The following is a 13,034-nucleotide window of genomic DNA, read 5'->3' as shown; positions in this document are numbered from 1 at the left end:
GATAAGCAAAGACTGCAACCGTACTCGCAGCTGGCATAATTATAATGCTGTTCTCAACATGTCTATAAAGTTTCCTGAAGATCAAACAAAAGTCTCTTAAGGTTTCGAAGCAGACCTCGGGGAAACAAGAATCAAACAACACCAAATCATAGGAAGAAAAAGTTGTTTGACATGAAAATTGAACAGCATGTAAAACATGCATAATACTTTACGATACAAGTGTCAGTATACTGATATAAACATTGAATTCCGGAAAAGGACTAAAGGAGCTCCACTTCCGGACAGTTAAACGCCTTTAAAAACTCACCATTTTCAAAGAACAGTTACACATGTTCGTTTTGATGCATTTGCAATAGCATGCGAGTGGTTAAATTTCGCATAACAAGGTGGAACACATTTTTCAGCAATTGTTTATCTTTATTTTTTTACAAATGGTATTCATTTTCAAAGGGAGACAACTTTTTCTCGACGATTACTTAAAATAATCGGAAAAGGTTGTCTTCGTTCGAAAATGAATTTCCAGATAATTTTAAGTACAAATGGCATTCATTTTCGAACGAAGACAACCTTTTCCGATTATTTTAAGTAATCGTCGAGAAAAAGTTGTCTCCTTTTGAAAATGAATGCCATTTGTAAAGAAATAAAGATACACAATTGCTGAAAACTGTGCCCTTATAGGCAGTCATTTTCTGGAATTCAAAGTTTATATCAGTATACTGACACTTGTTTCGTAAAGTAATATACATGTTTTATATGCTGTTCAATTTTCATGTCAAACAACTCTTTCTTTCTATGAATTGGTGTTGTTTGATTTTTGTTTCTCAACCTTAAAGAGTAAATCGAACTTTTGTTTTGAAGACGGACGGAAAAGGGCATGCATACAAGCTATATTTTATCTCATCATATACGGATATGCATAATGATTGTGTCCTTTCTAATAAATGTGTTTCTATACAACTACTAGTGAGACCTATAACTTTGAAAGATCCCTCCAGACATTTACTATAACACCAACCTGTAATAATTTCGTTTTAGCATTCTGCGCAGCAGTATTAGCAGACAGATATGCAGGATCTGACAGCAGATTCTGTAAGACACTAAAATAGTGTTGTAGATCTGTATCTTCCATCTCTAACTGTGGGCAATGTCGAACTGCTCTGCCTACCTCTCTACCCTGTAAACAAATATCACAAAAGAATTGTTTCAAAAACGAAATACAACATGTATATAAATGATTCAACTAGCAAAATATTTATTTCAAAGGATGCATTTTTCATATGTTTCTGTTGTGCTTTTGTCGTTTTTATGAAGACTGCAACAAAATGTTATTGTTTTTTTTTTTTTTTGTCTTTTGTTTTAAATTCGATCATTCGTAAAGTGACAAGCCGGTTGTAAATAATCGTTAACGCTCGGTTTTCCAATTCACACTTCAAGAAAATTGATGTAAATCTTTAAAATATCTTCATAGTTTCCAATTTGAAACAGAGTGCGAAATGGTAAGAGTTGTGTTGAGCTATATGAAAATCAAACGAACTTGATCTTTTTTACCTGTAAGTGTGACCTTGAGCTTTAAGTTTGTGGCCTTGGTCATAATAAAGAACAAACATGTATAGTCCTTTTTGGCGTTTTTCTTTGCATATAATTTGATTATCAATATCTGCATGGAAAAATAATGACTAGACTTTTTTTTAAAAAAGCAGAGGAAATTCTTGACTTTATCTCTAGGAGTGATTTGACCTTTGCGCCAAGGCCATGGATTTAGGAACACATCATTTTGTTTTTAGGAGTATTTGTACCACGTTATATGACTCGATTGATGGCAGTGTTATAGACAGGGTAAGCACAGGATGGACCGTAGGAGTAATTGACTAACGGACGGATAATGCGCACACAAATGACTTCTGAATACAGGGGAAAAGATATCGGACAATTTAATCTAACCAAACTCATGGAGTGTTACCTGTTCAAAGATGTTGTCCGGTTTGGAAAGGTCGTCGTGAATTTTCGTTTGAAATGCTTCATAGTTCAGGACAACACTGGTGATTCCATTGAAATCAGTGTCTGCTGCATTCATCGCATCTGTGTATCCGTCAGGTGGCATGAAACATTTAGCAACTTCCCACGGATTGCTGCACCACTGGGCAGCATCAGTGTTTTTATAGGATGGACCGTAGTATCGATGGGCCCGCTGTATCTCGTTTTTAAAATTATGACATATCTTGTTAGGGCAGCCAGACGGAAGATATTGCGTGGCAGAATTTCTATGGAAGTTACAATTCCCACGTCTTGCATTACAAATTCTATTTGTGGGGCAAACGACGACATTTTCTGTGCAACAACTAGAACACGTGGTACCAACAGGAAGTCCATTATTGTTGCAAATGTCCCTCAAACATTTTTGCTGGAACTGTTCTATTTCATCATGAACAAAAGGCTCAATACCTTCTTTGGTAAATAACACACCTAATCCAGCCTTAATCCAATTCTTGAATTTGGCTCCTGATAGTTTAGGATCATACAACGGAGTGGCCATGATTTTTACAGGAAATTATACAACAATCGTAATCCAAAACGTTAAGTCCACGTGCGCTTTCACATGTCGCATCAGTTTACTTCATTTATTCCTGTTTTGCACATCATTAAACTTGGAAGTTTTGATTCAGTTTAAGTTTAAATTGCACGATGGGTCATCTTACTCTGTCGTTATCTTTAAGTACGACAGCCAGAAATACATTTCTATTTTTAAATGCAATACTTCTTTGTGTCAGCAGGCTGAAAAAGATCAACAAAAATGTTACATGTATACCAGAAATATTATGTCGTAAATTCAGTATGTTATAATCTAAATTGTTCCGATATGTAATCAGGCAATCTAAAATAACTTATGAGACGGCAAGGAGTATAGGTCATTAGACTTGTATCGAGAAATATGACTAAGCTCTGCAGCGGAAATATTGCTCGACTTAATCTTTTTATTACATACCCATACATGATACAATGATAATTATATGTAAAATGAATATATATATTTTAATAATATTTAAATTAAATAATTATATTCTTATACTGGAGTAAAATTGAAGGATCTACATGTATTCAAGTGAATAAGGGGTTTCGGCTACCCTCAGGTATGACTACAACACTAAGTATTTATGATGCCCTTAGAAAATAACTTTGTATTACAACAAAAAAATTATGAAGCCCTCAGATAATAACGCAGCAACAATTCAAGTGCATAAGGGGTTTCCGCTACCCTCAGGTATTACAACAAAAAAAAAGATGATGAAGCCCTCAGATAATAACGCAGCAACAATTCAAGTGCATAAGGGGTTTCGGCTAAACTCAGGTATTACAACAAAAAAAAAACCATGATGAAGCCCTCAGATAATAACGCAGCAACAATTCAAGTGTATAAGGGTTTTTCGCTACCCTGAGGTATTACAACAAAAAAAAAGATGATGAAGCCCTCAGATAATAACGCAGCAACAATTCAAGTGCAGAAGGGGTTTCCGCTACCCTCAGGTATTACAACAAAAAAAAGATGATGAAGCCCTCAGATGAAAACGCAGCAACAATTCAAGTGTATAAGGGGTTTCCACTACCCTCAGGTATTACAACAAAAGTGATGAACCCCAGGTATTACAACAAAAACATGATGAAGCCCTCAGATAATAACGCAGCGACAATTCAAGTGTATAAGGGGTTTCCGCTACCCTCAGGTATTACAACAACAAAAACAAGAGCTGTCACAGGAGACAGCGCGCTCGACTATTTCGATGTGAATAGTGAAACTGGGCACATCTTAGGAAACTAGAGTTGTCACTGGAGTGTTTAATGACTGCACTTGTGGATGAAGATATTGCACAATAGCCTGAGTCTATGTCAAAAATATCAACATAAAGTAATAAGAGAGGTAAAGATAAAATGTATCAAAACACTATATATATAAGTATATCCTACGCAAAAAGGGGCATAATTCATTAAATATTGGTGCCAAAGTTATGCACATTGTGTCATATAGTGGGGGTGATGATGTTGAACAACTATTTTAAGTCTGAATCAAATCCATTCAGTAATAACAGATACAGAGTGAAAGTGCATCAAAACTTTAACCTAAAATTTTAAGTAAAAAGGGGGAATAATTAATGAAATATTGGTGCCAGAGTTATGCACATTGCGTCATATGGTGTGGGTGATGATGCTGAACAACTGTTTTAAGTTTGAATCAAATCCATTCAGTAATAACAGAGACAGAGTGAAAGTGCATCAAAACTTTAACCTAAAATTCTAAGTAAAAAGGGGAATTAATGCATGAAAAATTGGTCCCAGAGTTATGCACCTTGTGTCATATGATAAGGGTAATGATGTTGAACAATTGTTTAATTTGAATCAGATCCATTCAGTAATAACAGAGATAGAGTGAAAGTGCATAAAACTTTAACCTGAAATTCTAAGTAAAAAGGGGAATAATTCAAGAAAAATTGTGCCAGAGTTATGCATCTTGTGTCATATGATGTGGGTGATGATGCTGAACAACTATTTTAAGTTTGAATCAAATCCATTCAGTAATAACAGAGGTAGAGTGAAAGTGCACCAAAACTTTAACCTGAAATTCTAAGTAAAAAGGGGGAATAATTCATGAAAAAATGGTTTCCAGAGTTATGCATCTTGTGTCATATGATGTGGGTGATGATGTTGAACAACTATTTTAAGTTTGAATCAAATCCATTCAGTAATAACAGAGATAGAGTGAAAGTGCATCAAAACTTTAACCTGAAAATCTAAGTGAAAAGGGGGGATAATTTATGAAATATTGGTGCCGGAGTTATGGCCCTTATGTCTGATGATGTGGATGATGATGAGGAATAAGTATTTCAAGTTTGAATAAAATCCATCAAGTAATTACAGAGATAAGTTGAAAAAAGAGAAAGGGCACCAAAACTATAACCAAGGTGGGTACGCGGAAAGACGCCGACGCCGACGCCGGGGCGAGTAGGATAGCTCTCCTTATACTTCGTATAGTCGAGCTAAAAATGGTGAAGCCCCCAGATAATAACACAGCAACAATTCAAGTGAATAAGGGTTTTCCACTACCCTCAGGTATTACAACAAAACAAAAATGATAAAGCCCCCCTGATAATAACGCAGCAACAATTCAAGTGTAAGTGGTTTCCGCTAACCTCAGATATTACAATAAAAAATGATGAAGCCCTCAGATAATAACGCAGCAATAATTCAAGTGTTAAAGGGTTTCCGCTACCCCCAGGTATTACAAAATAAAAATGATGAAGCCCTCAGATAATAACGATAGTAACGCAACAACAATTCAAGTCCATAAGGGGTTTCCGAGACCCTAAGGTATTACAACAAAAAAATGATGAAGCCCTCAGATAATAACGCAGCTACAATTCAAGTGTATAAGGGGTTTCCGCTACCCTCAGGTATTACAAAAAAAATGATGAAGCCCCCAGATAATAACGAAGCAACAATTCAAGTGAATAACGGTTTTCCGCTACCCTCAGGTATTACAACAAAAGAATTGATGAAGCCCTCAGATAATAACGTACCAACAATTCAAGTGAATAAGGGGTTTCCGCTACACCCAGGTATTACAACAAAAGAAATTATGAAGCCCTCAGATAATAACGCAGCAATAATTCAAGTGTATAAGGGTTTTCCGCTACACCCAGGTATTACAACAAAAAAAATGATGAAGCCCTCAGATCATAACGCAGCAACAATTCAAGTGTATAAGGGGTTTCCGCTACCCTCAGGTATTAAAAAAAATGATGAAGCCCCCAAATAATAACGAAGCAACAATTCAAGTGAATAACGGTTTTCCGCTACCCTCAGGTATTACAACAAAAGAATTGATGAAGCCCTCAGATAATAACGTAGCAACAATTCAAGTGAATAAGGGGTTTCCGCTACACCCAGGTATTACAAAAAAAAATGATGAAGCCCTCAGATAATAACGCAGCAACAATTCAAGTGTATAAGTGTTTTTCTCTATCCTCAGGAATTACAACAAAAATCAATGAAACACTCAGATAACAACGATAATAACGCAGCTACATTTCAAGTGTATAATGGGTTTCCGTTACCCTCAGATATTACAACACAAAATGATGAAGCTTTCAGATAATAACGCAGCAATAATTCAAGTGTTAAAGGGGTTTCCGCTATCCCCAGGAATTACAACAAAAATGATGAAGCCCTCAGATAATACCGCAGCAACAATTCAAGTGTATAAGGGTTTTCCGCTACCCTCAGGCATTACAACAAAAGAAATGATGAAGCCTTCAGATAATAAAGCAGCAACAATTCAAGTGTATAAGGGGTTTTCGCTACACCCAGGTATTAACAACAAAAAAAATTAGATGAAGCCCTCAGTAATAACGCAGCAACAATTCAAGCGTATAAGGGATTTCCGCTACCCCGAGGTATTACAACAAAAAATGATGAAACCCTCAGATAATAACGCAGCAATAATTCAAGTGAATAAGGGGTTTCTGCTACTCTCAGGTATTACAACGAAAGAATGATAAAGCCCTCAGATAATAACGCAGAAAACAATTCAAGTGTAAAAGGGGTTTCCGCTACCCTCAGGTATTACAAAAAAACCAAGGATGAAGCCCTCAGATAATAACGCAGCTACAATTCAAGTGTATAAGGGTTTGCCTCTACCCTCAGGTATTACAAAACGATTGATGAAGCCCTTAGATAATAACGCAGCAACTATTGAAGTAAATAAGGGGTTTCCGCTACCCTCAGGTATTACAAAAAAAATGATGAAGCCCCCAAATAATAACGAAGCAACAATTCAAGTGAATAACGGTTTTCCGCTACCCTCAGGTATTACAACAAAAGAATTGATGAAGCCCTCAGATAATAACGTAGCAACAATTCAAGTGAATAAGGGGTTTCCGCTACACCCAGGTATTACAAAAAAAAATGATGAAGCCCTCAGATAATAACGCAGCAACAATTCAAGTGTATAAGTGTTTTTCTCTATCCTCAGGAATTACAACAAAAATCAATGAAACACTCAGATAACAACGATAATAACGCAGCTACATTTCAAGTGTATAATGGGTTTCCGTTACCCTCAGATATTACAACACAAAATGATGAAGCTTTCAGATAATAACGCAGCAATAATTCAAGTGTTAAAGGGGTTTCCGCTATCCCCAGGAATTACAACAAAAATGATGAAGCCCTCAGATAATACCGCAGCAACAATTCAAGTGTATAAGGGTTTTCCGCTACCCTCAGGCATTACAACAAAAGAAATGATGAAGCCTTCAGATAATAAAGCAGCAACAATTCAAGTGTATAAGGGGTTTTCGCTACACCCAGGTATTACAACAAAAAAAAATTAGATGAAGCCCTCAATAATAACGCAGCAACAATTCAAGCGTATAAGGGATTTCCGCTACCCCGAGGTATTACAACAAAAAATGATGAAACCCTCAGATAATAACGCAGCAATAATTCAAGTGAATAAGGTGTTTCTGCTACTCTCAGGTATTACAACGAAAGAAATGATGAAGCCCTCAGATAATAACGCAGCAACAATTCAAGTGTATAAGGGGTTTCCGCTACCCTCAGGTATTACAACAAAACCAAGGATGAAGCCCTCAGATAATAACGCAGCTACAATTCAAGTGTATAAGGGTTTGTCTCTACCCTCATGTATTACAAAACGATTGATGAAGCCCTCAGATAATAACGCAGCAACTATTGAAGTAAATAAGGGGTTTCCGCTACCCTCAGGTATTACAATAAAAATTGATGAAACCCTCAGATAATAACGCAGCAACAATTCAAGTGTATGAGTGTTTTCCGCTACCCTTAGGTATTTCAACAAAAAAATGATGAAGCCCTCAGATAATAACGCAGCAACAATTCAAGTGTATAAGGGATTTCCGCTACCGTTAGGTACTACAAAAAAATCACGAAGCCCTAATATAATAACGCAGTAACAACTAAAGTGTATAAGGGGTTTCCGCTACCCTCAGGTATTACAACAAAAAATGATGAAGCCCTCAGATAATAACGCAGCAACAATTCAAGTGTTAAAGGGGTTTCCCCTACCCCGATGTATTAAAACAAAACAAAAATGAAGAAGCCCTCAGATAATAACGCTGCAATAACTGAAGTGTATAAGGGATTTCCGCTACCCTCAGGTATTACAACAAAAAATAATGAAGCCCTCAGATAATGCAGCAACGATTCAAGTATATAAGGAATTTCCACTACACTCAGGTTTTACAACAAAAAAATGATGAAGCCCTAAGAGAATAACGCAGCAACAATTCAGGTGTATAAGGGGTTTCTGCTACCCCAAGGTATTACAACCAAAAAAATGATGAAGCCCTCAAATAATAACACAGCAATAATTCAAGTATTAAAGGGATTTCCGCTACCCCCAGGTATTACAGCAAAAAATGATGAAGCCCTCAGATAATAACGGAGCAACAATTCAAGTGTATAAGGGATTTCCCTACCCACAGGTATTAAAACAAAAAAATGATGAAGCCCTCAGATAATAACAATAATAACGCAGCAACAATTCAAGTGTATAAGGGGTTTCCGCTACCCTCAGGTATTACAACAAAAATGATGAAGCCCTCAGATAATAACGCAGCAAAAATTCAAGTGTATAAGTGTTTTCCACTACTCTCAGGTGTCACAACAAAAAATGACGAAGCCCTCAGATAATAACGCAGCAACAGTTCAAGTGATAAAGGGGTTTCACATACCCTCAGGTATTAAAACAAAAAAATGATGAAAACCTAAGATAATAACGCAGCAATAACTCAAGTATATAAGGGATTAACGCAGCAACAATTCAAGTGTATAAGGGGTTTCCGCTACCTTCAGGTATTACAACAAAAAATAATGAAGCCTTCAGATAAAGCAGCAACAATTCAAGTATATAAGGGGTTTCCACTACCCTCAGGTTTTACAACAAAAAAAAATGATGAAGCCCTAAGAGAATAACGCAGCAACAATTCAAGTGTATAAGTGGTTTCCGCTACCCTCAGGTATTACAACAAAAATGACGAAGCCCTCAGATAATAACGAAACAACAATTCAAGTGTATAAGGGTTTTTCGCTACCCTCAGGTATTACAACAAAAAATGACAAAGCCCTCAGATAATAACGCAGCAACAATTCAAGTTTCTAAGGGGTTTCCGCGACCCTCAGGTATTACAACAAAAAATGATGAAGTCCTCAGATAATAACGCAGCAACAATTCAAGTTTCTAAGGGGTTTCCGCGACCCTCAGGTATTACAACAAAAAATGATGAAGTCCTGAGATAATAACGCAGCAACAATTCAAGTGAATAAGGGGTTTCCGCTACCCTCAGGCATTACAACAAAAAAATATGAAGCACTCAGATAATAACGCAGCAACAATTCAAGTGTATCAGGGATTTCCGCTACTCTCAGATATTACAACACAAAATGATGAAGCTTTCAGTTAATAACGCAGCAATAATTCAAGTGTTAAAGGGGTTTCCGCTATCCCCAGGAATTACAACAAAAAATACTGAAACCCTCAGATAATAACGCAGCAACAATTCAAATGTATAAGGGTTTTCCGCTACCCTCAGGTATTACAACAAAAGAAATGATAAAGCCCTCAGATAATAAAGCAGCAACAAGTCAAGTGTATAAGGGGTTTCCGCTACACACAGGTATTACAACAACAAAAAATGATGAAGCCCTCAATAATAACGCTGCAACAATTCAAGCGTATAAGGGATTTCCGCTACCCTCAGGTATTACAACAAAAAATGATGAAACCCTCAGATAATAACGCAGCAACAATTTAAGTGTATAAGGGGTTTCCGCTACCCCTAGGTATTACAACAAAAACAAGGATGAAGCCCTCAGATAATAACGCAGCTACAATTCAAGTGTATAAGGGTTTTCCTCTACCCTCAGGTATTACAAAAAGATTGATGAAGCCCTTAGATAATAACGCAGCAACTATTGAAGTAAATAAGGGTTTTCCGCTACCCTCAGGTATTACAATAAAAATTGATGAAACCCTCAGATAATAACGCAGCAACAATTCAAGTGTATGAGTGTTTTCCGCTACCCTTAGGTATTTCAACAAAAAAATGATGAAGCCCTCAGATAATAACGCTGCAATAACTGAAGTGTATAAGGGATTTCCGCTACCCTCAGGTAGAGATGATGAAGCCCTCAGATATTAACGCATCAACAATTCAAGTGTATAAGGGGTTTCCACTACCCCTAGGTATTACAACAAAAACAAGGATGAAGCCCTCAGATAATAACGCAGCAACAATTTCCACTACACTCAGGTTTTACAACAAAAAAATGATGAAGCCCTAAGAGAATAACGCAGCAACAATTCATGTGTAAAAGTGGTTTCTGCTACCCCCAGGTATTACAACCAAAAAAATGATGAAGCCCTCAAATAATAACATAGCAATAATTCAAGTATTAAAGGGGTTTCCGCTACCCCCAGGTATTACAACAAAAAATGATGAAGCCCTCAGATAATAACGCAGCAACAATTCAAGTGTATAAGGGATTTCCGCTACCCACAGTTATTAATACAAAAAAATGATGAAGCCCTCAGATAATAACAATAATAACGCAGCAACAATTCAAGTCTATAAGGGGTTTCCGCTACCTTCAGGTATTACAACAAAAATGATGAAGCCCTCAGATAATAAAACAGCAAACATTCAAGTGTATAAGTATTTTCCACTACCCTCAGGTGTCACAACAAAAAATGACGAAGCCCTCAGATAATAACGCAGCAACAGTTCAAGTGATAAAGGGGTTTCCCCTATCCCCAGGTATTAAAACAAAAAAATGATGAAGACCTAAGATAATAACGCAGCAATAACTCAAGTATATAAGGGATTTCCTGTACCCCCAGGTATTACAACAAAAAATGATGAAACCCTCAGATAATAACGCAGCAAAAATTCAAGTGTATAAGGGATTTCCGCTACCCTAAAGTATTACAACAAAAATGATGAAGCCCTCAGATAATAACGCTGCAACAATTCAAGTGTATAAGGGGTTTCCGCCACCTTCAGGTATTACAACAAAAAATAATGAAGCCCTCAGATAAAGCAGCAACAATTCAAGTATATAAGGGTTTTCCACTACCCTCAGGTTTTACAACAAAAGAAATGATGAAGCCCTAAGAGAATAACGCAGCAACAATTCAAGTGTATAAGGGAATTCCGCTACCCTCAGGTATTACAACAAAAATGACGAAGCCCTCAGATAATAACGGAACAACAATTCAAGTGTATAAGGGTTTTTCGCTACCCTCAGATATTACAACAAAAAATGACGAAGCCCTCAGATAATAACGCAGCAACAATTCAAGTTTCTAAGGGGTTTCCGCTACCCTCAGGCATTACAACAAAAATGATTAAGCCCTCAGATAATAACGCAGCAACAATTGAAGTGTATAAGGAATTTCCGCTACCCTTAGGTATTACAAAAAAATGATGAAGCCCTAAGAGAATAATGCAGCAACAATTCAAGTGTATAAGGTATTTCCGCTACCCTCAAGTATTTCAACAAAAAATGATGAAGCCCTCAGATAATAACGCAGCAACAATTGAAGTGTATAAGGAATTTCCGCTACCCTTAGGTATTACAAAAAAATGATGAAGCCCTAGGAGAATAACAAACCAATGATGAAGCCCTCAGATAATAACGCAGCAACAATTCAAGTGCATAAGGGGTTTCCTCTACCCTCAGGTACTACAACGAAAATTGATGAAACCCTCATATAATAACGCTGGAACTATTGAAGTAAATAAGGGATTTCCGCTACCCTCAGGTATTACAACAAAAATTCATGAAGCCCTCAGATAATAACGCAGCAATCAAGTGTATGAGGGGTTTCCACTGCTCTCAGGTATTATAAGAAAAAATGATGAAACCATCAGATAACAAGCCCCTAAGATAATAACGCAGCAACAACTCAAGTGAATTAGTGTTTTCCGCTGCCTTCATGTATTACAATAAAAAAAATGATGAAGCCCTCAGATAATAACACAGCAACTATTCAAGTGTATAAGGGTTTTCCGCTACCTTCAGGTATTACAAGAAAAAATGTCAAAGCTCTCAGATAATAACGCAGCAACTATTGAAATATATAAGGGGTTTCCGCTACCCTCAGGTATTACAAAAAAAATAATAATGAAGCCCTCAGATAATAACGCAGCAATAACTCAAGTGTATAAGGGATTTCCACTACCTTCAGGTATGTCACCAAAAAAATGATGAAGCCCTCAGATTATAAGCAGCCACTATTCAAGTGAATAAAGGGTTTTCGCTACCCTTAGGTATTACAACAAAAAATGTTGAAGCCCTCAGATAATAACGCAACAACAATTCAAGTGTTTAAGGGGCTTCCTCTACCCCCAGGTATTAAAACAAAAAAATGATGAAGCCATCAGGTAATAACGCAGCAAAACCTCAAGTGTATAAGGGATTTCCGCTACCCCCAGGTATTACAACAAAAAATGATGAAGCCCTCAGATAATAACACAGCAACAATTCATGTGTATAAGGGGTTTCCGCTACCCTCAGGTATTACAACAAAAATGATTGAAGCCTCAGATAATAACGCAGAACAATTAAAATGTAAAAGGGGGTTTCCGTCCCTTCATGTATTGGCAACAAAAAAAAATGAACCCCTCGTTTAATGCAGCAAGTATTCAAGTATATAAGGGGTTTCCACCACCCTCAGGTTTTACAACAAAAATGACGAAGCCCTCAGAGAATAACGAAGCAACAATTCAAGTGTATAAGGGGTTTCCGCCTCAGGTATTATAACAAAAATGATGAAGCCCTCAGATAATAACGGAGCAACAATTCAAGTGTATAAGAGTTTTTCGCTACCCTCAGGTATTACAACAAAAATGACGAAGCCCTCAGATAATAACGGAGCAACAATTCAAGTATATAAGGGTTTTCCGCTACCCTCAGGTATTGCAATAAAAAATAATGAAGTC

General features: G+C 36.8%; 1 protein-coding gene across 1 annotated transcript in view; it reads right to left on the bottom strand.

Moving 5' to 3' along the window:
* The window catches only part of LOC123540091 (uncharacterized), a 42,795-nt gene extending 40,003 nt beyond the window's left edge, over positions 1-2,792 (bottom strand). Inside the window, exons 1-2 of the mRNA XM_053536331.1 lie at positions 1,961-2,792; positions 1,016-1,174 (exon numbers count right to left, since the gene is read on the bottom strand). Coding sequence (XP_053392306.1) covers positions 1,016-1,174; positions 1,961-2,533 — 732 coding nt within the window. The 5' untranslated portion in view covers positions 2,534-2,792. The remainder of the gene's footprint in view (positions 1-1,015; positions 1,175-1,960) is intronic.
* Positions 2,793-13,034: the final 10,242 nt, after the last annotated feature.

This window comes from Mercenaria mercenaria, unplaced genomic scaffold (assembly GCF_021730395.1).
Source record: "Mercenaria mercenaria strain notata unplaced genomic scaffold, MADL_Memer_1 contig_921, whole genome shotgun sequence".
NCBI classification, from domain to species: domain Eukaryota; kingdom Metazoa; phylum Mollusca; class Bivalvia; order Venerida; family Veneridae; genus Mercenaria; species Mercenaria mercenaria.
The sequence above is the reverse complement of the archived record's forward strand: the minus strand, read 5'-3'. Positions and strand labels throughout refer to the sequence as shown.